A 26,001-nucleotide genomic window follows, 5' to 3' on the forward strand; every position below is an offset into this window, starting at 1 on the left:
CTATCCAGAGTTAACCCATCAAAATATCCACTGTAAGCCCCTGGGATATGGAAAAAAAACACTAAAAAAAAAAGTGAAATGGGGATGAAATCAAAGTGAGTATATCTAAGACATTTCAAAACTCAGTTTTGACTTATTTCTTGCTATTTGGAGTTTGCTAGGATACATAGGCCACTGCTCCTTGGTTCAGTGAGAGTTCAGGCAGTCTGGCAATCCTTTTGGCAAAGGCTTCTTTTTCTGGCACCATCTCCCTGTTTCTCAAGACCCTTCTTTTCCTCCAAATTCAACAGGATGTTGAACTGGATCTCACAGAACAGCTCATGGAAAGGAAAGGCCCTCTGACACAAAACAACGTCACTGGAGAGGGAACTGTAATGTCAGGGAGGTCATCCGGAAGATAAAACCTGGAATAAACCAAGCACTTCAAGTTACATCGCTTTGGTGAAACACATGGCAAGGTTTTATTTCCAGTCTTTTGCAGTACAGCTCATGAGTCTTAGCAGGGAAAGGACTTCTGTGCAAAATTCTGTAAGTTAAAAAAACCACCACAGTCCTGTGGGGAAAAAGTCAAATTGCATTTCCATGATACGGGCCTTTCCCAGAAAAGCCGAGCATGGGTCAGCGTGAAATGCAACACCACACGTCTGCGAGGGAGTCTGCCCGGTTCCTTCCAGCCTTTTTCATTTTCATCATTTGCCATCGCTTGAAACCTTCTCCCCTAATAACTTGCAACCACAACTGAGCTCTTTCTCATTGGGAGCTTTGGGAACACTGGGGCTGCCTGGAGTTAGGAGGCAGAAGATGCAGGTGACAGGGACAGTGGCCGGGAGAAGTCACCTCCTCTCTACCTGTGGGACAGGGTGAAACCATATGGCCAGAGACAAAGTCTCATTTTTCCCTTCTGGTAATGACTCAAGGTGTGATCCAATATGCAGCACTATTGGTGTCTCATGGAAATGCCTCAGGTTCTTCATGTCAACCTATCTTCATAGTGTTCAGGCCATGGTGACGCTGACTCATTGTCTTCACCAGCTTTAAGTGACAACATTTGGTCTGTTCCCAAGGGCCGCTAGCAGACCAAGGTGACATCGGCACACGTGTTATATGATGTGACCACCGCTTCGCCCTGGAAGAGCAGCGCATGTGCGTGAACGCCTCTCCACAGCCCTTTTCAAAATGTTTGCGCAGAAACAGCCATAAAACGGGCTGTATTGACCTGAAGATGCAATCCAAGTCGTTTGAGTTTAGGCCTTATCTACATCATATTATCAGGACCGAGAGTGCACAGATGCACCCCGGGAAGGGAGGGGACTGCGCGCGCGAGAGGGAACGGCTTCGTCCCTTCTCTCCTGGCACGGGGAGGGGACTGCGGGCAGAGCTGGGTAATGATTTGTCATCGCGAGGGCTGGGGTGTCTCTCTTTGCAGAGGAAACCTTGGCCGTGATTGACAGCAGCGCCGTTTTTTGCCGCTTCCCTCGCTGTTGGCAGTAATAATGAAGCTTTGTCAGTCCATCATGGACATGGATATGCCAGACTACGTTGACTCCTTGGACTCCTCTTATACCATGCTGGAATTTGACAACCTTCGGGTGCTCCCCAGTAACACCGGTGAGATTTCTGTTCGCTTCGTCTTGAATAACCTCCACTACCTTTGTTATAAAGCTGAACACTTAGGAAGGGCAGGTAGGAGGTGTGGGGCAAAGGGTGGAAGGGGTAATATTTAAGCAGCTGACCTGTCAACTTGTGTTGCATCTGCAGCTATATTTGGGCTGAAATGGAACCCCTTGGCTTGCTCATCCTAATTTTGAGTTATTCTTTTCCTTGGTGGGCTGAGTGTCTTGTCCTGAAGAGCCCATGAGGTATTTCAAATGTTGGTGGAGCTCTTGACGGCACGCCATCCGTTTGTCCCCTGTATGGCTTATGTGAAGAGTTATTACTAATATTTCTTCCTTAAAAATGTGTTTCATTACCATATATGACTTTGGTTCGTATTTAATCCTTGGAAAAAAATGCCGTCTGCACTGTTACTCAGACGATACACGGCGTGCCCGATTTAACTTGTTCCTAGGTATTAAAATTGAGAAAAAATATCCGAATCATTACTTGCCTTATATTTTTTTCTGACTTCCAAGATGGTCTAAAAGCCTTTAGAGCACACAAAGAACTTGGTTGCAAGGCAAGAGTTTTTATACGCAATGACTTCCGCTTTGTTCTCAGAAATAAAATGTAGTGCACGATATTTAAATTTTGAGTGGTTGAAACTACTCTGACATAAAGCGAACACTATTCTGTGAAATTTACTGTTCGCTGAGTGAAAAATAAAGGATATTGTAGTCATATAGCATGAAAACAATCACATAACCGAATAAGTTTCCAACGTTAGCAATGCCTATGGAGAGTTTTGGCAGCATTTAATTTAATTTGTTAAGAAGCTTAGTGAAATTAAAATGGGATTTTCAGGGTCTCACATTTGCTCGTTAGCTGTGGCATCAAAAGAAATCAGAGTTTCAGTAGGAATATCGTCTACAATATAAAGTGATTGGACTTATTATGATGGGACATGGAGCGATGTCAGGAGAACACGTGAAGTTAAAAGGCCCACAGAAATTTGAATTTGAAGTTGACTTCCAGAAAAGCTCTGCCTGTCCCCAAATAAAGGATTTTCAATATATTTTTTTCAGCCAGCACCAGATAGACTGGATCTAATTTCTTATTCTTGCAGAAGGGTTTCCATCTGCCATCCTACTCCAGAAATGTTATTTATTTAACACAGATGTTTCTCTTTGTCACTTGCTGTTGAACAACAAGACTTATTTTTTACTTTTCAGAGTGGTACAAATTTCCTCAAAATTCAACAAAATTTTGCACATTAACTACCAAAACCTGTTTGTTTCATGCAGTGGAACTGACAGGTTGAGGGTTTTTTTCTGAAGTTTATCTAGATCAGTATTGTGCTATTTGTCTAGCTGTTAATAAGTAACTGGTTCTCTCAGGAACTAGCTGTTTTGAAATTAGCTTGTTTGTCTTGGGTAAGTGTCCTCTTCTACAGTTTGTAAAAATAGCTTCAAAAAAGACACCTGAAATGTCCATGCATGGAAATATATTGCTAACCAGCCGAGTTCAGTTCCCATAGGTAACTCTAAATAACAGGTCACACTATAGTTTCAGACATATTTTAAAAATTGTTAGGATCAAGATATAATCTCATTGTAGGTATTATTGAAAATATACTGGATTGTTTTAAGCCTTACCTTTCCCATTATGCAAGATCCGTCTGTATTATTTCCCCTACTAAACCTAAATGTAGCATTGCCCTCTATAAACATGAGCAGAAAGGGGTGCAATATTTATTTTAATGGACTCCAGACTGCTTCTTACATTCTGAACAGCTTTAAAAGTGAAAATTAGGTCATGCTTTCTTGCAATGAGCTGTTTCCTTCTTTTAAATATTATTTCATCAAAATTTGGTGTTGACTCATGATGTGGAGCACTTCTGGTGCTAAGCTTTCTGCTTCGGGAAGTTGCTATAATTTCAAGATTTGCCTAGATAATATGTATTTTGGATTTTTCCACCTTTTAAGTAGCCCATAATTTGCCATATATTTTAAGACTAATTTAAAATAAAGAATAGAATCCGTTATGGGAGTGGAAGTGGAGGAGTAAAAAAAAATTGTCTGTTTTAAACAGGAAAAATGGCAAAAGGAAATGAACAAATATTAACACCAATCCCGTCTTTCCTTTATAAAATAAGTGTTGTAACTGCAGAAATTTTCCCATTTTGTGCAAGCTTGTTTCCTTTACCTTGGCTGGCACTACAAGCCATATTCTCACTTGGTTTTTATGTGCTGTTAATGCCCGTTTCCTCAAGCTCTTGTCAGAGTTGTCATTTTGCTTAAAATACGAAGCACTACTGAAATACTGCACTAATTCCTTAATTGAGTGGCGGCAAAAGCTTTCTCCCACGGTGGAGCTCATTTTCCTGTCTCAGCACTCAACCACCATGCTGGTCCTTGGCACTTTGGCACAAGGTTGGTGAAACACCGTTCCCAGCCCCCTGCAGCCTGACCCAATTCAGACCACGAAAATGCCATCAAAGATATTTTGACAGTGCCTGACCGTCCCTCAAGCTGCACATGTGCTTGTGAGGAGCTCTGGCCTTTCTGGCTGGCCTCTTTGTCATTGTTACTGTGGGATTTGGGAACACTAAGTCAAGGCTATGTTTTATATCTAAAAAAAATATCCCCTTTATTTGCTAAAAGCTCACGTAGAAAGCGGCTGACCTGCACGCGGCCAGAGGTTCAGTGCTAGCCCCTATCCAGCCCTAGATTTGTATGCACGAGTTTCACAATGCTGGCTTTGGCCACCAAAGCATGTGCGTGCCTTAAACCTGCATTTATGATCTCCTTACATTCTAGCCCAGCACATGTAATTTGGGGATTTGTTAGCTGCAAGTTATGTTCACTGGTTTGGATTTTGGGGTAGACAAAAGTAAAAGCCACTCTGGAAAGTATTGCAAGGTAATTCTCCTATACCGTGTGTGTTTAGAAGAGATGTAGCCTGTAACATAACCGAAAGGAAAAGCAGCAGAGGTCTGCAGTGGTCATACTTCATGCAGACCTCCAGCTCTGAAAGGAAGACAGGACCAGACACCCAGCAGCATCCTCACTAAAACCTTCCTCACTGTCACTTCTTATCACTATATAACTTGGCATCTTCATTTCAGCCCTGGTTAGGTAACGACTTACATCCAGAGACAATAGATAACAAAAACTCGTATACATTTTGATTGCAAGCTTGGTTGACTTCAAAGCTGGTGAAGCCACTGGGTTGCTCTCGTCAGCATTAGGTAGGCTGTAGTGCCAAATCTGCCTGCTGCTTATATATAAATCCCAAAAAATGGTTGAAACTTCAGGTTTTTCTGCCAGTCTATGTCTAGGACAGTCCTAGTGAGGAGCCTGGCCACAACCACGGGTCTTCAGCTCAGCCTGAGACTCATGCAAGGTTAAGATGGTCTCTTCTTGGAGAACATCATTAGTTGCGTGTTCAGAGGCACTGTGGCTTAGTTATACCATGTTATATACTTAGTTATACCATGGTGATGAGTGCCTATAACCAATAGACATCTCTGAGCATCTCTCTCCAGGGTGGTAAGGACAGCTGTGAGCTTGTTTGAATCACTGTGAGCCAGCTGGACTCGAACCAGATCCATCCTAGCAGCTCTTGAGCCCATCTCATGTGGTGCTGAGCTCCTGGTAGCAACTGCTATTAGAGAGGCACAACATGTTAAATGGATCTCTGAGCAGGTCAGCGCCTTGTGTCAGGCAGGGCTTTACAGCTTTCAGCTGATTTCACAGGCAGGCGATGGTGCTGGCAGGGGTCCTGGCTCTCATCTGCCTTTCCTAGCAGTGACCAGTCCAGGGAAAACCCAGACATTCCCCAAATACTGGGTAGGTTTGAAAGCCACAGTGAAACAGTCTTCTGATGCACGCAATATTGGCTGTGTCTTTGCTCTTCTCTGAGCTAATTCTCATTTGGAACTCATCATTAGTTGGTGACAGGATTTTGTAATTAAGATTTATCATCATAATTAACATGTACATACTGGCTTAAGGCTTTCATTTTCTTTATTGTTTTATATTTCTATTCATGTTCAACCAAGCTGAAAGGGACGCACGGCTAACTAACAGGGACTGAACTTTTAGCTATTTACCTGCCCTAACATACAGCCACGGAACTCAGCTGTAGCCCATGGGCTCGTCTGTCTTTTCATGGGTACCAGTGAGGGCAAAATTTGGTTTGCTAACTTCCATGGGCCCTCACGTGCTTGATGCTGATGGCCCTTCCTCCACTAATGCTTGGTTTAAGGCCAGAATATTAATTTCTTCCTTATATCAGCTCCTCACGTGTCCTACTCACATAAGGGAAGAAACTGCTCATTGGTGAGTGAATACCTTCCAGCATCAGAAACGTTTTGCAGTCCAGACCCAGGTGAAAGATGAAGGATCCATTGGAAACCCAACTGTGTGACCCCTTGGCTTGCTTCCTTTGAAGCTAGTAGAGAAAGCATGAGCGGAGTGAAGAGAAAATTGGCCTCCTTATCTTTATTTTTGTTGTGCAATTTTTTAAATGGAATCCAGCACGCTCAGTGCGTTTGTTTACGGTCATGTGTTTCTTAAAAAAAAAATAGATGGAGCAACAGATGTGCGAACGCTTAGCAGTACGGTTACCCTTGAAGGAATATTTTAGTTAGTTCATTTAATATTGAGTTTTTAAGCAAAATAGAATGAAGATTCAATGTAAATTGAATCCTAAAAAATCAATGTAAATTAATATTAAGCACCTCTGACGCAGACAATGTTCCCAAAGGACCCAAATGTCAGAGCTGGGAGCACCTTACACGTATTAAGGGAGTGGAGCATCTCCTTTCTGAGGAGCGGCTGAGGGAGCTGGGTCGCTTTAGTTTGCAGAAGAGGAGACTGAGGGGAGACCTCATTCATGGTTATAAATATTTAAAGGGTGAGTGTCACGAGGATGGAGCCAGGCTCTTCTCGGTGACAAACAATGATAGGACAAGGGGTAACGGACACAAACTGGAACACAGGAGGTTCCACTTCAATTGGAGAAGAAACTTCTTCTCAGTGAGGGTGACAGAGCCCTGGCCCAGGCTGCCCAGAGAGGTTGTGGAGTCTCCTTCTCTGCAGACATTCAAAACCCGCCTGGACGCCTTCCTGTGTAACCTCATCTGGGTGTTCCTGCTCCGGCAGGGGGATTGGACTGGGTGAGCTTTGGAGGTCCCTTCCAATCCCTAACGGTCTGGGATTCTGTGTGATTCTGTATTTTGGGAACTGGTAAACCTCAATTCCTGTCATTATGACCTAGGAATGATTCTAATGCTGTCATTCTTGCTTGTCATGTCGCTCCCATCTTGCTACAACCTGCTTACTTCTTCATCCATATGTTCGAAGGTAAAATATAGATCAAAAGAGATTTTTTGAGGGGGGTGAAAGGAAGTCTGACCTTTGCATTTGTGAAGTCTTAGCTAAAAATGTCTTCGTCTTAGCCTTAGCTAAAAAGCTTCCCAGTTTTTGAAAAACTAAAGCTTTATATGTTGGCTTTTGATTTACAATTTTCATTGCATAGCAAATATTTTCACTACAATTATTCGATGTGTATCCACATACAAAAATAGCCTTCTCTCTGCATGTTTACATGTTGCGAGTGGATTACCCAAAGCTATTTTTATGCATTATGCATTAGAAATCTTTCTCTAGACTGTCCAGAGCAGATGCCAATTCCTCCCCTTTGAGTAATTTTCTCTGAGATTTGTTGTTGCTCAATACAACAGCAGATGAGCTTTTCTCTTCGCCGCCCATCCCTTCCGCAAGGGCGGGATGCGTCTTGTCCCAGAGACTTCGCCGAGGTCAATGTAGCACGAGATCGGCTCTCCTGGAGCAAAGAACGTAAGAACATGCTCCCAGGGGTGCGATAAACGCATAAAAACTGTCCTGCAGCGAGTGCCCAGGTCAGGACAGACTCCACAAACATTCCTCTTCTCGGCGAGATGTAAACACCATTATCTGCGTCTTCTCAAGTGTCTCCTTTATTTCTTTTTTCCTTTTTTTTTCCCCTCCTTCCCCAAGCTGTGCCTCAAATTAGGAGGATTAAGGGCTCAGCGAGTCTGGTGGTTAAGGCTGAGGGAGAAGTTTAAAGAGGAGTTTTCAGCAGTGTGTACACAGGCCAGGCAGGGGTAGAGCTATTCCTGCCCCAGATGAGGGGGTGCAAACAGGGGACATGACAGAGGGCATTCATATGACCTAATTTTAGGTCTTTAATTTAGAAGGTTGATCTTCCTGCACTCCTCTATTGCTTTCCACTGGAAAGCAATGCGTCTCTTCAGAGGGCACTGCAGAGTAGGAACCAGATTTAGATCTCCTCGGGATTCCTGCTTCTGCTGTCTCTTCTCTGCTTTCTGCTTATTCAAGTTAATGATGCTCTTTCCACTGTCTTCTATGGGCACCAGCTTTGAACCATGTTCTCCAGGTGTCTCCCCATCCCTCAAAAGCATGTATCTCACATCCAGGTAAGGTTTTTCTATGCCTGTCAACAAAAGTAGTGGTAATTGTTAAATTCTCGTGAGCATGTTGAGTTATGCAGCTTGAAATCTGTCTCCTCCCTGAAGCAAAGGGAAACACCAATATCACAAGCAAAGAACTGAGTTACGCTCAGTTGAGGTTGGGAAGAGCATGGCCATCGATCTGGAGGCTTTACAAGTAACACATACAAGTGTGTGGGGCTGGGTCTTTGTGTGCTTTGCTTAGAAAAAGCTCCTTGCTGTCAGCTGATTTTGGTTTCCATCACAGAGGGGTCTGATGGTCCCTGTTCTCTGCCTGCAGAGACCATCGCAGCCGAATCAGCAAACACCAACCTGCTCCCCAACGGCATCGGCTCCCTCTGCTCCATCTGCGGGGACCGGGCAACCGGCAAACACTACGGGGCATCCAGCTGCGACGGCTGCAAAGGCTTCTTCAGGAGGAGTGTTCGCAAGAACCACGTCTATTCCTGCAGGTACCTGCCCCTTCTGCTAGAAATAATTAAAGTTTGTTGATGCTGTCAATAATTTGGGGTGGTGATCAGGTTGTACAACGGGGCTCTATCCCAAATGCTGAATTACCGTGTCATGAATGCTAACGGTCCTGGCTGGAAGACAGGGAGCTAAGGAGTAAGCTTAGTCCTATCTCATCTTGGACCCTGACACCTTTTGTGACACCGAGCAATCCACTTCATGAGTTCACCGTCACTGCTTTCCCCGTGGTGTAAATCAAGGGAAACTTTGAGACCTGAGGTTTCACTCAGATGTATAACACAGAAGTACAGCTTCTGGGTGTGGAGTGACACTGTAACCTTGTCACAGCCCAGCGAGGGAAAGCCAAGGCGGCAGAGGACCAGAGCTCTGGAGATCTCATCTCAAATGCGGTGTTTCTTGTTTTTCCTGGTAAAAAGCAGCAAGCATCCAAGAACCTGCCACCTCCAAAGCCACAAGTGCCTCCATCTTTGCTTTGAAATCATTAAACTATGTAGACTGCCATATCACTGATGATTTTACAATCATTCTGAGAAGCTAGTGTGGACCAGTGATGAATCACGTCCACTTTGGCACACAGGTATACATTCAAGAGATTTTTTTTCTACCACGAGGAGGCTATAAATTATACAGCAGCTATCTTGATTGACCTTAGAAAAATTATGTTTACTTTAGCACAGGAGGAAGGAGAAAAAAATTCCTGAAGCCCTTCATTTCTAATTAAACCCTGGAAGTTTTCTTTCTGTTCCAGAGCTCTTCCTCCTTTAAGGGTGATTCAGATTTTCACAATGCAGGTTACCCTGTTTGTCCAAAATGCTCCTGGGCTCCTTATCGCTCCAAGACACACCAGCCATGGAAGACGCCCATGGTGACCGTAGTGTCCACCCACACAGTGCCCATCCCAGGAAGGAAGCAGGAGGAGGCAACAGCTACTACTGATTTCTCTGAAATTTCAGCTCTCGGTCTCCTGGGAACGGATTTGTTGCCCCTTCCCAGGAATCCATGAGTCTCTGTGAAATTTGGCAGCTCAGGGAAGATCCACAGCATCGAAGCCAAGTAAATGGCAAATGCTCGCTTGTCTGCAAATCCTTATTTGGTGAGCTGCGCTGCATTTAGCCCTGCTCCGAGCTCTGCTGTTTATCGCAGACGTGAATTCCTTGGAAAGTCTTTGGGCCTTTGTACCTTTGGCTTTTTACCAATTTGGGAAAGTGCCTCAGCTTTTACAACCTGTTGATGGTCCCGGAGAAACCCACATCATCTCCACTCCATGCAGCAGATTCCTCTCCCATCACTTCTCCCACCATGGCAACAGCTGCCAAATCTGTGTGGGCCGCTCCTTGAACAGCACATAGGTTCCTAAATCCCCTGTTGAAATGAATAGGAATTAAGAGGCCATGTGCCTCAGAACTAGGCCTCAGACACAAAAGGGCTTGTGGTCCATAGTGTGAGTATCCTACTCAAGGCAAGGCACTGTTAACAAGTGGGATCAAATGAGCTCAAACACCGAACACCCAATAACTGTTTGAAAGTGGGAGATGGAGTTCCTACACTGCTGGGCACCGGCACAACTTGAGTCACAGTCTGGCTTTCACAGCCAAAACCATCACAGTCCTCGCAGGGTGGGTGGTCTGAAACTGCTGTGCTTGGCTGTGTGTTGGACCAAGCCAACGTTGATTCAATCCATTTCTTGCAAACCCTTTGGTTCTTCTCTGCGTTCAGGCAATGACCTCAGTGAGGTCTGGGGCTGTATTTGGGGCTGCTTGGGGTGAGTGGGGTGCAGATGCCAGGCTGATTGCTCCATGTTGCATTTCCCATCACCTCCCAGGTTCAGCCGACAGTGTGTGATAGACAAAGACAAGAGGAACCAGTGCAGGTACTGCAGGCTGAAGAAGTGCTTCAGGGCTGGCATGAAGAAAGAAGGTAGGTGCAAAGAGACATTTCAAAACTGCCTGCTGCTGCCTCTGGGCCTACTCCCAGTGCAGAGCACAGCAGAGAGAAGCAGCAGCCCTGGCCCAGGGAGATGATGTTCCTGTGTTGCAGTGAGAGATTTCTTGTTGCTGAAGCTGAAAGCCCCATTTCCCGTCTTATCAGATGAGAATTTCAATTATGGCCCTGTGACAGTATTCACCCATCCTGGGAGGCTAGTCTCATCAGGATGTTTTTATGCTGGGAAAAGGATGGGCCTTGTCAGGGTTTATTTGGCCTCTAATCATTTCACAACAAAAATTCCCTTGCGAAGTATCTACTAGTGCTACTCTTACTCCCAGCTGTGACAACCTCAGCAAGGACCTGCCATTGTCATCCCCATAAACGCCAACAGCTGACAAGTCCAGAGTAGCATGTGGCGGTTGACTTGGCTAATGCTTGTGTAGCTTGGTGCAGCCCTTAGGGCAAGGTACAACCTGAACACAATGTCTTACGGTGCGAGAGCTGCTCCTCTGTGCCACAGGGCACACAGGCAGTGCTCCCAGAGGCAGATGGCTCTTGTGTCCCCTGAGGTGGGACCCGAGTCATAGTCAGACCCTTTGAAAGTGCTGTCCTTGTGGTGGCTATAGCACGACCATACAGCCATCATACAGCAGGTCCAGGGAGGTGATCATCCCCCTGTACTCGGCACTGGTGAGGCCGCACCTCGAGTGCTGTGTTCAGTTCTGGGCCCCTCACTATATGAAGGATGTTGAGATTCTGGAGCGTGTTCAGAGAAGAGCCACAAGGATGGGGAGGGCTCTGGAGAACAAGCCTGATGAGGAGCGGCTGAGGGAACTGGGCTTGTTTAGCCTGGAGAAGAGAAGGCTGAGGGGAGACCTCATCACCACCTACAACTGCCTCAAGGGAGCTTGGAGAGAGGTGGGTGCTGGTCTCTTCTCCCAGGTGATGGGGGATAGAACAAGGGGAAACGGCACCAAGCTGTGCCAAGGGAGGTTCAGGTTAGAGAGAAGGAGGAAGTTCTTTCCTGAGAGGGTCGTCAGAAGCTGGCACAGGCTGCCCAGGGAGGTGGTGGAGTCACCATCCCTGGATGTGTTTAAGGAGCGGGTAGATGAGGAACTTAGGGATATGGTTTAGGGGGTAGACAGGAACGGTTGGACGTGATGATCTCAGAGGGCTTTTCCAACCGAGCGATTCTGTGACTCTGTGATTAGTATTAGTACTGAAGTACTAATATATATCCAATATATCCAATATTGATTGATGCCTTTTGTTCCATTTCACATTAGCTGTATTAAGAGGGATGTGGAGCGTTGTAGAGCATGTGAGTACCAGTGAGTATCAGGAAGTGCTCTTCCAATGCACTAAAGAAAACACTGTTACAGTGCCTGATGTTAAGCAAGACAAAAAACACTTCTGTTGACCTGTGATTAATGTCTACGGCCTGGGGAAGTTTGGGACCTATCATAGCATTTATGATTCCTGATTATTTGGTGTTTGCATAGTGAAAGAGCACAGATGATACCATTTTACTTACTCCACACTTTCTGGTCTTTGTATGCTGTGTGCTTAGCAAAGTGGGAGCCCAACCCATAACAGATGGAACACCCCCTGACCTGCAGGTAGTTGGGTGATGGTTCCCTTCACCCTTCATTTCTGCTGTTTTACAACCCACCAACACCTAAAGGATGAGGGAGCTAGAAAGGAACTTGAGAGTTAAACACCCCTTACCCAAGGGGTGAAATCACGGACCCACTGAAACCAAGGGGAAATTTGTCACTAACTTCTGGTAATTCATGAAATTTTACTGGTGATGAAGAATTTTTTCCAGTCTTCTGACCGTATGTTTTCCTGGAGAACAAGGGTGTCTTGAAATTTGGCGTAAGTCATGGATGTAGGAAAAATGCCTGCTGGTTTAATTTAGGAGAAATGGAGTAAATACAGCAGACGGAAAAAAACAATAGCCCTCAAATTAATAAAGACCAAACCAAAGCTGATCTGGCCAGTTTTAGATGGGGATGAAGCCAGTTGATGATGCAGCAAGCTCCACAGCTTGGAAAGGCTGAAATCTGGTTATCGGGTCCATTCTTTGAGCTGAAGCATGATTTTTATTGGTATAATGGTAGAAGTTATAAAACCTTGGCTCATGCCTTCATTATTGATTGCAGCTCGGTGGAAGATGACTCATTTTTAAGTTCCACATAGTCACATTCTTTGAAACTTTTTTATGAGTGCACAGTCAGGTTGTGCGCTCACAAACTGCTCATGTGTTTGGTAAGGAAGATTTTAAAGCACCTTGAGCAACTGCTTTGCAGAAATTAGCTTAGCTGACCAGACCTATACCCAAAGCATGTGTGCAGGACTGTGAAAGACATTTTCTTGCACAATTGTGTGCACAAAAAGAACACAGATATTTGCTTTAGGGTGTTTCTAGATTAATATTAAACAGTATTGCGAAGCATTAGGGAAAAACGAGAAGCAATGTCTTGGAATAAAGAGTATGAGGGTGATACAAATGTTCGTGCATAACATTTTGGTGGCGTGCACGTTGGGAGGCCACAGCTGTGACATCCACGCTCAATGTGTCCCATTGTCCCAGCACTGGCACGCAAGTGTTTGGCACTCTCTTCCTCTGGCACACCACTTTTCGGCCAGCCCATATAATAGCAATCAGACTTTCCAGGGTGTGGTAACAGCATTGTTTATTCACAGGAGAGGGGAAGAAATTGGAAACCATCCTTTTCCCAGCCCATTGTCTGTAACAATGCACCTGGGGTGGGGTTTGCAGGGTTGTGTCACTCACCACCGGCACCCTGCTGACCCACTGCTCAACGGGGGTGTGTGCAATATCGGAAAACTTGCTTTTTCCCAGCAAAAATAACTGATAAACTGGAATATTGGATCCAGAGTGGGTTTTTTTCCAATCTTCCTATGTTGTAAGATGTGATGTAACACATTTGGATATTTCTTTCTCTCTCTTTTTTCTTTTCCACATTTTGGAAGCAATTCTGGTGGATAAGAAATTGCAAGGGGCTGTATTATCTGGCCTGGTAGAAGGAAAGTTTCTGCCTAAAGAAAAAGCTGTATAATGCAAATAGCTGAGCTAGCTTCAAACTACCTGTTTATAGGAGCAGTGGTGTGGATGCAGGGCTGAGGGTCCCAGCACAGGCTGGTTTTGGGAGCACAGTTCAGTTGGGCTTTGGGTTCATCATAGCTTTGGGACAGCTGGGCGGTGGTTGGTGGGAAAAGTATTGGTAGGGTCTTTCAGATTGTCTTGTTTGAACACTCTGGATTTGATCCTGCATTCAGGACCAGGACTGTCCCACACGTGAGCCCTTGTGCATGGAGATGGGCGCCAGGCTCCGTTGGCACCAGTGAGAGCAAGAAAGGGCCAAAACTTGAGTCTTGTGGAAAATCCAGTCCCCAGATTTCCTAGAAATTAGCTCATTTAGAAACACTTCTATCCCAATTACATTTATGGTATCAATAAAGCACTTTAATAACTACAGGTGAACAGTCATTGAAGTTGGGATGAGGAGAGAGGAAAAGACTTGCTTGAACGCAAACCTCTCCTTGTCTCCTGAAATGCCACTATGGCCAGGATTTCAGATTTTTACAGGAGATTCACTCCTTTATTCTTGTTTTATGGTTATTGTTTAGGGCTCAGACTGTCCCAAAGGGTGTTCTGGGTGTTTTGGGGATTTTCTGGCCATTTCCCCTGATTTTCTCTCTTTTTGCAGAGGAGAAGCTTTGATTTTGATTATTTTCCACAATGCTACTGGACAGGTTTTTGTTCACTTACAGCATCAGTAAATGAGGAACGCACCAGATACTTAAACATCCAAAGGCAAGAGCAGGATTCTGTTTTTAGCGTCTTACTGAGCTCATGTTTAACCTTGACCAAATTAGCAGGGTGTCATTTTTTAAGTCTGAGCCAGGTCATCTACTCGCATGCAGTTGAGCGTCTGAAAACTGGGAAGCCTTGTGAAATGCCAGCACTGCACTTGTTACGATTCAGTTTGCTGATGAAAAAAAGAGGGTTAATGTTTAACCTCTCATCCTCTTTAAAGTCATTTACGAATGCGCGTGAACTCCTTTAGTTTTACACAGAAGTAAAAAGAATTATTGTATCACTTATGACCACAACGCCGTGGGAGGATTTGAGGCTATTTCTTATTTATTTTTGTTAAATTGGACAGCTTTATAGGACAATTTTGCTAGTGTTTCACAGGACCTCTATCTCGTTTCATACCTTTTGTTTGCACATCTCTTCTGCCAGCTTTTAGAAGGCCGAGGCTGCAGTTTATTGCAAAGACAGATGGAAAAGTTAAAGGATCTTCCCCCAGTCATAAATCAGGCCAGAAGCCTGGGAGATGATCAAACGTGCATGTACTATCGGAATTTATTTGCAAATAAAACATACCACACCTACAAAAATCAGAAGTAGCTTGGGGGAAAGAAATATTTGTGTGTATAAATTAGTCAGGCAGCAGAAGGGGTGAATCTATTGGTGGAGACAGAGACATGGTGAGTGCTGGGGCACTCACTCCTCCCTTCTCCTGCTCTATCTTTATGGCATTTATTAATACATTTCCAACTCCATCGGTGTTAAATAAGGATGTTTTTAGCAGGATAATAATGGAAACAGTAAATCCCATGTAGGGTGGGCATTAACCTCTGCAGTTACTATGGAAAGTTACTGGTTTGCTGCTGTCCCCTTCCAATCAATGTCTGTCCCTGTATTTATTGGACTCCCCAGAGGTTCCTCATCGCAGGCTCTGTACCGATGGGGCAAGGCAGCAAGGACAAAATGTTTGGGAAACGCGGGTTTGTTGCAATCCCACAAACACGCCGCTGTTTGCTCAGGAGCCGCTGTGCGTGCTCCGCAGCCTGCCCGGCCGTCGGCATCCTTGATGTGCTCATGGCAAAAGAGCCCAGGCTTGCTCTGAATAACAAAACCCCTCCAACGGCTCCTCTGCATCACATGGAGGATATGTTTGTTTTCCTGGCCGCTTCCCACAGTCAGGACATGCCGTAGCCATGGACAATTCCCTGGAGGGAGACATGGGCACTGTGCTTCCCTCTTTCCCCTGGGGAAAGCCCAGGTTTAGGACATGCTGGCCCTGGCTGGCAGCATCATGGGGGCTTGCTCCCAGTGATGTCCTCTTGTGAAGGGCTGCAGTGGCCCTTCCTGGTTATTAACAGCTTTGGGAACTGGAGCGCTGTACAGAAAACAGGATGAGAGAAAAAAAATGGATGAGCAAAGCTTTTGCCAGGGACTTGCTGGAAATAGTAGTCCCTGGGAGACAGTGGGATCCAGCACTGGGATTTTAATCCATCCTGCAAGTTTGCTGAGTTTTATTGAGTGTAAAGCCAAGATCACGGCTGAGCCTGAGCACCCCCAGCACCCACACGCCCCCCGAGCACTCCCACAGCCTCGCCACGAGTGACCCATCCCTTCCCTTTTACAAGCACAATAAATATAGCCATATAATTACCACACAGTAATAGATTAATTTTGTGGCAGGTAAAACATTAACTCCCTTTTGTATCTACTTCCATCACGTCTTGGGCACTTTCAACGATAACACCCGAATCACCTTGAGAGAGTCGCTCTGTACCATCTACTTACACCTGAAGATTGAGCTTATCAGAGGATGAGGGAAACACTGAAAAATGTGCCATAAAAGGACCTGGGAGAAAAACAGGCTGAGGCTTCTTAAAGGAATCTGTCATTGGGAAACAGAAGGGGTTTGTAGGTCTTACATAAAATAATACATCATGTCCACCTGGGTTTGTGGGACTTACCTAAAATAAGATGTGTAACTCGGTTGGAAAGGTGAAATTTATACCTTTTCTTCTAAATGGGCAAAAAAGAGCCCTCTCACCCCTAGAGAGCTACACGGGGGAACATCTGATATGAAATCAGGTGTAGAAGTTTGGGTGGGCACTTTCCAAGGACATCAGCAATGACATGGATTATAGAATCACAGAATCCCAGACCGTTAGGGATTGGAAGGGACCTCCAAAGCTCATCCAGTCCAATCCCCCTGCCGGAGCAGGAACACCCAGATGAGGTTACACAGGAAGGCGTCCAGGTGGGTTTTGAATGTCTGCAGAGAAGGAGACTCCACAACCTCTCTGGGCAGCCATCTCTGGGATTCAGGCAGGCTCATTGCTACTCAATGCAGGATGCTGCTACTTATCTTTCTGGTGTACCAAAAAAAGCCATAAAGGGTTAATGTATTTGAAGATTAATGTAGATTTTCATTCCTATAACCATCTTCACCTCTAGACTGGTGGAGATCCCCGGCTGAACAGCCTTTTCCATCACCTCCCATGCATAGCACAGTGCATGCCCTTGTCTAAGGTAGGTTAGCAGAGCCTCCCAAGGGTTGTAGTTGTTTTTTTCTCCAGATTGATGTCTAATTGCCTCTAGGTAGTATCCATAGCCTGAAGAGGCTCCAGTAATATGTACGTGTGCTACACCTTTTACAAATCGATGTACTCATTCTGCCTCTTGCAGCCGTTCAGGCAAGATTGGCTTCAAGGTGCAAAATGGCTTTGGTGGCTGGAGCCCAGCACCCCCAGCTCAGCAGTGAGCAGGTCCCAGCTTAGGAATGCTGAGCCCCAAAGCCTGGAAAATAAACACCACGCTTCTACCGATAACAGGAGATAGCGACTGTTGTCACTGTTGTTTGTTTTCTGCCTTTTCACTTTGTTGGCCTCTCATCAGAGGTTGGCTGGGAAGACAGAGCGGTGACTGGACCTGAGCTGACAAAAAAAGGCCCCACCTTCCCACCTTGCATGTGAAACGATGCCCACGGCTCCTCCTTTGAGTGAATTCGGGGAAACGGGCCCCATGCAAAATGCGACGCTTGATCTAAAGCAAAGCCTTGCAGCGAGGTCAAGCCTCAAAAAAAGTGATGGTGAAATTATTTTGCTGACTCCGCAAAACAAATCTTTGCTGGAAAAATCGTCTCCAGTGGCCACTTTTGAGAAAAAATCGCAGTGTTTCACATTCCAAGGGGTTAAAGCACAGAGCGAGTCGCACTTTGGCAGATCTATCTGAGTGATTCTCCCTAAATAAAACCAAAAGGAGCCTGGAACTGCTGTATGAAGGAGGAGGGATGTGCTGCATTACCATCAGTTGCTAAATCTTCCAGCTCCCTCTGCTTTAAGGACCTGACAATTCCCTTTCCGTGCTGACTCTGCAAAACAAATCTTTGCTGGAAAAATCATCTCCAGTGGCCACTTTTGAGACAAAATCACAGTGTTTCACATCCAAGGGGTTAAAGCACAGAGCGAGTCGCACTTTGGCAGATCTATCTGAGTGATTCTCCCTAAATAAAACCAAAAGGAGCCTGGAACTGCTGTATGAAGGAGGAGGGATGTGCTGCATTACCATCAGTTGCTAAATCTTCCAGCTCCCTCTGCTTTAAGGACCTGACAATTCCCTTTCCGAGCTGTTCGCAGTCAAGACATACGAGCTGTCAGGAAAACACTGAGTCTGTGTTCAGGCTCTTCCCTCCAGCCCCATGTGGGTTTGTTAGCTGCTGGATGGAGGTAATAGGGCTCGAGGGAGAAACTAACACCGAAAACAAGGTTGGACTAAGTCTAAATTTGTCTCTTTTCTCTGCTGCTGTTTTACTTGATGGCTGCAGTGGAGGCAAGACAGTTCTTGGAGCCCGTGTTGCAAAAATAAGCTGCTGAAGCGCAACAAATCCCTTATGTTCAACATGCGGTGTTGGTGGAGCATGGGGCTTGTGCTTCAGGGAGAAGGATGGTTTAAAGGGTGGAGTGAACCTCAGAAAAGCAGCAGGGCTTTTTCTAATTCACCGTGGCATGGCCATACCTTTCTGCTTGCAAAAAGCCCAGGGCTGATCTTCACTCTGCTGTGGTCGCTATTGCCGTAGGTAAGAGCAGCTGTCGGTTGTGTGGGATGTTTGTTGCCAAAACAACCTCTGCTTGGTGTCATTTCAGCGGTGCAGAACGAGCGCGACAGGATCAGCATCCGCAGGAGCAGCTATGAGGACAACGGGTCCCTCTCCATCAACGTCCTCACGCAGGCCGAGGCCATGGCGCAGCAGGTACGACCCATGGGGACAGCCCTCCCAGCCAGTACGTGGCCTTCCACTATTACATGGGGCTCTGAACTCACCAAACCAACTGGGGCTGATCTTCTTCTGCCTTTGGATGGCTCTTGCACAGAGCCACAGGGAAGAAAATGTATTAAAGATAACCAAAAGCAGCCAGTAAAAGTCCTTGGTGTGTTAACAAGACAGCATCCTGCAAGGAGCAGATGCAGCCTTTATGTGGGAGATGCAAAGCTGAAATTCCAAGGGCTGAGGGATGTTGCAGATCCTAGGTCCTTTCTGCTCCCAGCCTAAATTGTTGCTGCACCCCCAAATACTCATTGCATTTCATGCAGAAGTTTATCCATCCTTGCTGTACGCTCTGTCCTGCTCAGAACATAACGTTCCCCTCATGGTCGATTATATCCTTTCTTATAACTTCTTTACCAGGGCAACAATTTTAGGGACAAAAAGTAAAGCTAATAAAATCGCTGGGCTTCAACTGATGTTGATCGCTTTTTTATTTCATGTTCCACAATGAATTTCACCCTGCGTGTCCTTTAAATTCTTATGCAAATATCCTTTCTCCACTGAAACATATGGTCCAGATGTTGCCTATTACATGCAGCAGTGCGTCCACTTCCTTTTCAAAAACTATGATGTTTTAACCCTCTCCCCCCTACACAGATCTTTAGAGGTTGAAATGGGTGCTTTGTGTCCCAAACAGCAGCTTGGGGGAGAAAGCCTGGATGCATTTCCTGCATTTGGCTGGCTTAAGCGATGGACGGGAAGCTGAGACCCGGTGCTGCTGACTACTGCCAGGAATGGGAATATTAACCAGATATTTGTCCTGAGCCAGCCTGGAGAGTGGGGAAGGAGGCAGAGGAGGGAGGGGAGTGTTGGGACTGAGCACCACCTCGTGGAGGCTTCACCATGGGCCGTCCACTGGACGGTGCACACCGCAAATACACGTGCAAGCACAGCAAGCATCTTCTCAGCGACCTGATGAGGTTCATGTCTGTGAAGGCTCCCTGTTATCAATGAATTGTTGCTATCGAGGATGGCAAAACAGCACAGATCCTGTCCCAAGGCCAGACCTTCTCCCAGCGCAACCGTTCTGTTCCTCTTTCAGTATTTGTCGCTGAGTCCAGCACACAGCACCGACATTTCGATGAAGAAGGTTGCAACCATCAATGATGTGTGCGAGTCCATGAAACAGCAGCTCCTGGTGCTGGTTGAGTGGGCAAAATACATCCCGGCGTTTTGTGAGCTCCCTCTTGACGACCAGGTAAAATGCAATTCCTCTTCCCTGCAAACACTTTCCTTTGATAGGAATTCCCAGCCATACCTTTCAACAGGAGAATCTGACGTTAATATATAGATCACCCCATGCAGAGCACTAAACCAGCAGGAGAGCAAGAATAATAAAGGACAAGGGATTGGTTAAAAAGAAGCTGAGTAGCCCAAGTCCCCCAAAATACAATACAGTTGATCACTCTAGTCTGCACAAGTCAAAAGAAGACCCGTTTTCCCTTTATTGGTACCCGATAATTGGATATATAAGCCATTTATTTCCTAAGAACTCAAGTTACTCAAACCCACCTTTGCTCTTTCAGTTGAAAACAACTTTTTATTTAGTTTGCCATGAATGTAGCACTTCTGTGAAGACGTGCTAATAATATACTAATAATTTCTAGCTATTAATAGTACTTTATCCATACATCTGATGTAGCTAAACAACACCAAATTTGGCTTAACCTAAGCAGCAACAGCTCCACTTTCTCTTCTCTGCTTTTCAAACCTAATCTAATTTCTTTTTCCTGTGCCACCTCCAGGTTGCCTTGCTCAGAGCCCACGCAGGGGAACATCTCCTCCTTGGGGTGGCCAAGCGGTCCATACCATACACCGATTTTCTGTTATTAGGTAAAGTAGTCAAAAGTAGCCTTTATAATTAATTCATTATAATAAACAAGCCATTGCCAAGTATCCTGCCTGCCTGAAATCCTCTCTGGACTCCTGGGCATGGTCTACACATCTGGCTTGAGATTTAAATGCTTGAGAAGGTCTCTGGAGAAGCGTAAAAAGGAGCAAGCAAATTCACTGGGATTTTTACAACCGTTCCCTTACTGCTTTGAAACTGTGGATGAGAAAACCCCCAATATTTAAATGGCATCTGCCACTGCATTGCCTTCTTCTCGTAACTGAAGTTACCAGGACACAGGCAATGAGATATTTGGGTATTGGTGCTTAAAACCTTAGCAGAAAGGTCTGTTAAAAAACATAGTGCAAACTGCTATTTCCTTTTCGTGTAGCTCTCTGCCACCAAAAACACAGGTGGGATTATTCCTGGAAAAATAAGAATACTGATCTTGACATCCACACATTAAGGAAAAGAGGGAGGGAGAACTTTGTTTAAAAAAAAACCTCACCGACAATAAAGATGCAGCAGCACTTGCAAACAGATGCTAGGTATAACAGAGGGTGAAGCGGAGCAGAACGTGGAGCAGGCTTTGCGTACGGTGTGGGTGCACCCACGTGCAAAACGAGATAATTAAGGACCAAAATATGAGACTGAGCTTGCTCCTCAATCGTGAATCTGAATATGAAGCTGCACACTGGAAATCTGCTTCACATGGGCACCGGGACTATCTGGGTAACTTCTGGATGACACCGTGTCCACAGAGCTACAGCAAAAATCTGACGGCGAATGTCTCTTGTCTCCCCAGGGAATGACTTCATCATCCCAATGCACTGCCCAGAGCTGGAGATCGCTCGTGTGGCCACCAGAATCCTGGACGAGTTGGTGAAGCCCTTGCGGGACATCCAGATCGATGACAACGAGTACGCTTGTCTCAAGGCCATCATCTTCTTTGATCCAGGTAGGTTTCCTTCCCGATTGCCAAGCACGGGGCTTGAAAAGGGATCTCCAACAACCAGGAAAACACTTTGGCAGCAGCTCTGCATTTTCCCCTGCCTTTGCTGCAATGAGCAATACTTAGAGGTGCTGCAAGGACAAGTGAGCTATTCCTGAACACTTTACTGTTCAGCAAGTGGTAACTCCAGCCAGACCGACCTGCAAGACTCTGCTGATCCTAGAGGGGTTTTTCTGCTTCTGTAGCTTGGCTTGAGGAGAGCCCATCAGTCTGAAGTGAAGGAGATGACTATTAAGGGCATCCATGCCTATAGTGAATTATGCATAAGTGAAGTGAGTCGACTGAGCAGCAGGGTAGAGCATCCATCAGAGTCCAGAAAGCAGCATTAAAAACCACAGAGAGCTGGACCATTTGGAGTACCCAGAAATATCAAAGATGTCTCTTAAAGGATCCTGCTGGCAGCCAGTACTGACCTTGGGGAGGGCTGATCTGTGCAGAATGGAGAACAGGGAAACACATGGAGGAAAAGGAAAGCTTGGTTTGAACCTTTGCTGTATTCTCAATACACAAATATGGGGGTTTCTGTTTCAGCCCAGATTCCCCCCAGGCACCCCTCTTTTTATATGCCTGTAGTACACACAAGCCCTTCAAGTCCTTTCAGTGTGCATTGCCTTGTAGCTTGGAGAAGAAATGGGGCAATGATCCCAAGTCCAGAATAAAGCCCTTTTGTCTTTGGCATCTATTAGCAGGCAGAAATTAGAGCATCTTCCATTAGTTATCTTATGTTGCATTGGCTGATTCAGAATCAAGATACAGGAGTTTTGCAAACCATGAACTTTGGCTTGCCAAAAAGCCTGCAGCAAATCTGAATACGGATCACTTCTTAAATTGAGTTTGACAAATTACCTTTTCGGCTGATCAGTATCTTGGTAGAGCTTTAGATCATTGTGGAAGTGAGGTGCTGTGATTTCATCTAAAACAAACAAGTGTGAAGCTCTACAGAAGTGAAGTTTGTCCGTGCTAACCAGTATGCACATCCGTGGAGTTACACACTAACGAACAATAATTTGTTAACCACTTTGCCTAATCTCTTGGCATGATGGCCTCTAAAATGTGGTCCTCACGGATTCCTTGTAGGCAGTGAAGGAAACGGTCCATTGAGCAAGAAATCTCAGTTTTTGATAACAGGAGAGGTAGGAGAGGAAAGCTGTAAATCCTGGCACTTCACCCTACCCAGAGTGCACATTTACTTGATGACTAAGCAAAACTGGACCAGTGGCCCATGAAAAATGGATCGACCACAAGTCAAAGATAGGAAATCAAGACAAGAATCTGATGCTCTAGTGGGTGCATTTGGAACAGAGAGGCACTACACCTGTGTGGATTTAGTGGCAGTAGTTGGGACTCAAAGTTTTCAGAGGGAAATTCCTTGGAAGGACAAATACGGTTCAACTTCTAAATGCTTCCTCTTCACTAATGGGAGTAGCCAGACATTTCCATCTTAAGGAAACTCTTGTTTTCTTACTGTTTCCCCTCAAATTAGTTTCCCCTCAAATGCCCCTTGCTGTTTCCTTATTCCATACGAGTTATGAAATAGTGGCAGCCCAATGCTAACCTGTCAGATAAACTTGGAGGCTCCGAGAGACACTTGTCAGAAGACCACCAGTACCTCATCGTTTTCCCTCTACACAGTCTGACTGATCAGGTAACATTCTCTGGTTACACAGACCAGAAATGAACCTCATGTTTTCCCCCCTCCCAGACTGCAAAGGCCTGAGCGAGCCCGGGAAGGTGAAGAACATGCGCTTCCAGGTCCAAGTCAACCTGGAGGACTACATCAACGACCGCCAGTACGACTCCCGCGGCCGCTTCAGCGACATCCTCCTGCTGCTGCCCCCGCTGCAGAGCATCACCTGGCAGATGATAGAGCAAGTCCAGTTCGTGAAGCTCTTCGGCGTGGCCAGGATTGACAGCTTGCTGCAGGAGATGCTGCTGGGAGGTAGGAACTCTGCCCAGGAAGGGCAGCAAAGGGGTTTTACTTCAAAGCCGTTGCAGGGCTTTGTGTCTGGGGTTGTGTCCTTCCCTGGAGGGTGTATGGTAGAGAGAACTTGGTCTTGAGAGAAGGGAGTGAAGGCTTCGATTGAATCGCAGAAATATTGAGGCTGGAAAAGACCTCTGAGATAATCAAGTCCAGCCTATGACCTAACACTACCACATCGGCTAAAACACAGCACTACATGCCACATCACACCAAAGTGACTCCACCACCTCCCTGGGCAGCCCATTCCAATGCCTGATCACCCTTTCCATGAAAAAGTACTTTCTAATATCCAGTCTAAACCTCCCCTGGCGCAGCTTCAGGCTGTGCCCTCTCATCTTGTCACCAGTTGCCTGGGAGAAGAGCCCGACCCCCACCTGACTACAACCTCCCTTCAGGTATTAGTAGAGAGTGATAAGATCCCCCTGAGTCTCCTCTTCTCCAGGCTAAAGAACCCCAGCTCCCTTAGCCTCTCATTGTAAGGCTTTCCCTCTAGTCCCTTCAACAGCCTCCTCTAGACCCACTATGAATTACGGCTTGAACGTGGGCCCTTCTCCAGTTCACTCTTCAAGCCATTTTATCCCAGCCTATCTCTGAAGATCTGCCCCAGGGACAGTTCTGTAGACATGGGTACACTCTGTGGTGCTTCACACCAGCAGGTCACTTGAATTTTAGGCAACGTACTGAAGTGATGCAGTTTGCAAGAAGTCAACACAATTTCTTGTTAGCAATTTGCAGAAGTTATAACTGTATGGGAAATCTTGATAAGAGCAGTAACCGGGACAAAACCAGACAGATGAACGGTGCAGTGGGGTATGAGCTGAACCCCAGCCATCCTGGGAGGCTGTCACTAGGTGATGAGAAGGCTGAGAGCAAAGAGGACAGCAGAGCAGGAAGGAAGCAAAGACAAGCCAGGACTTTAACCCTCACCCACAGAGGTCTCCCACATTCTCTGAAATAAAAGACACTCAGCCCTGAGCATCTGGTTTCTCGGTAACTATGCAAAAAATGACGTTTTTTCCCCACTTCCACCGCAGGAAGCACCATCGATCTCCAGTACCAGTCAGCACCTCCCAACCTCAACCTGGAACCACTGCCAGGACACATCCTCCCAAGCAACATGAGCTCTGTGATTCACACCGTTCCAGACCGTATGTGGCCATTCTTAAGCTATCAATATCTGTACAATGAAGGGACAGGATAGGAGAAGCAGTTAAGAAAAAGACCTTCAGCTTTATTTCTCTTTAAGCACGACACTTGCATCAGTGTTCACAGCCTTCCCCTCGCTGACTCCTTCACTGTGCAGTTTGGAAACATGCTTCCAGAAAAAGCAGCTGAAATTTTCACATAATAGCATGGTCCAGAGGGATTTTGAGATGCTACTAAACATCACAAGATTTGAAAAAATGAAATCAAGATTGGCGACAGTGTGCTTCTGTCTGCAGCCCTGGGAAATACCACAAACCAGCACACACGGTTATTAGTGGCAAGAGTTTCCCTATGTAAAGCATCTCAGTTGCTGTCACCCAGAACACAATATGACCTGAATACACGGTCGTCTTCAACCGCTCTGGGCGATGGCTTATTTGTTAAGGCATTTATCCACTGTAGTAGCAAACAGACCATGCTATTAAAAAAAATATAGAACATGAGTTGCAATTTAACAATTGCTGCCACATATTCACAATGTCTGGCACATTCAGACTCGGCCAGTTAAAATCATACACCTCTCGTAGTGTATTTTGCCATTTCCCAGCCGTACAAATCTTGGCGTCATGTATTTGAGCTTTCTTTTCTCTAAAGCCACCTTGCAGCAAGGGAGCTTAGAGAGATGCTGTGTCTCGTAGCTGAGGTATAGTGGCTGGCAGGCTGAGCTCTCCTTTAAGGAGGGAAATGATTAAAAAGCATCTGGGGGCTTTTCCCAAGTGCAAAACACTGAGAAGAGTTGGACCGTGCCTATCAGTCCACCCTGTGCCTCATCACAAACCAGAATATGCCTGAAGACACCCAAATTTGGGATGGATCCCCCTGCCCCATCCTTGAAGCTCCTGCTCCTTGGTTCATAGGATGGTTTGCTTATTTTATATGGGCACTGCTCTCTTGACCAAAGCCCAGGTCCACGTTAATTCTGTTTCTTTTCTCTCCTACAGCATCTCCTGAAACATCCCTTCCATCTCCTTCTACAAGCACAGGCAGTGAAGACTATAAACTAGGCTCTAGTGCAGGGCCCAACGCCGTAGTGCAGCTCTTGCCTCAGACAGTGATACCCAAGCAGGAGATTTTATAGAGAGAGGTGGAAGGAGAAGCTGGGAGCAATGCAGAAACCGTGCTGAAAGTGAACCAGGCCCTTTCTCTTTGCAGAGGCAAAGCACAGCATCCCCTCGCCTGCACCCGGATCTGTCGGTCCCACCCTTTCCCATCTGTGAGTTGAGCACCAGGTACCAGACCACAGCAGGAGCCTCACCACGGGTCTTCCAACCACCGTTCCCTTTCACAAGTGATGGGGGC

The 26,001-nt window shown here is 45.9% G+C and overlaps 1 protein-coding gene across 2 annotated transcripts; it reads left to right on the forward strand.

The window, feature by feature from the left end:
• The first annotated feature begins 1,438 nt into the window (after positions 1–1,438).
• Positions 1,439–26,000, forward strand: LOC104546013 (hepatocyte nuclear factor 4-beta-like). Of its 2 annotated transcripts, none has more exons than XM_010191292.1 (10): positions 1,439–1,608; positions 8,361–8,565; positions 10,407–10,501; positions 18,491–18,597; positions 19,715–19,870; positions 20,418–20,505; positions 21,309–21,461; positions 23,218–23,454; positions 24,531–24,644; positions 25,644–26,000. In XM_010191292.1, the coding sequence occupies exons 1-10, from the start codon at positions 1,494–1,496 to the stop codon at positions 25,778–25,780; spliced, it is 1,407 nt and encodes a 468-aa protein (XP_010189594.1). In that variant the 5' UTR covers positions 1,439–1,493; the 3' UTR covers positions 25,781–26,000. The 2 variants fall into 2 exon arrangements, with proteins under 2 accessions (XP_010189594.1, XP_010189595.1); XM_010191293.1 differs by having other exon boundaries at positions 1,494–1,608; positions 8,394–8,565; positions 25,644–25,780.
• Position 26,001: the final 1 nt, after the last annotated feature.

Source organism: Mesitornis unicolor, unplaced genomic scaffold, assembly GCF_000695765.1.
Source record: "Mesitornis unicolor isolate BGI_N332 unplaced genomic scaffold, ASM69576v1 scaffold3759, whole genome shotgun sequence".
Classification (NCBI taxonomy): Eukaryota; Metazoa; Chordata; class Aves; order Mesitornithiformes; family Mesitornithidae; genus Mesitornis; species Mesitornis unicolor.

What these genes read in the sequence shown, in the direction of transcription:
- LOC104546013 (XM_010191292.1), top strand. Translation starts at nt 1,494, where the DNA reads ATGAAGCTTTGTCAGTCCATCATGGACATGGATATGCCAGACTACGTT. An exon ending in GGCTGGCATGAAGAAAGAAG is followed by an intron (nt 10,502 to 18,490) that starts GTAGGTGCAAAG and finishes GTGTCATTTCAG; the next exon opens with CGGTGCAGAACGAGCGCGAC. An exon ending in AGCTCCCTCTTGACGACCAG is followed by an intron (nt 19,871 to 20,417) that starts GTAAAATGCAAT and finishes TGCCACCTCCAG; the next exon opens with GTTGCCTTGCTCAGAGCCCA.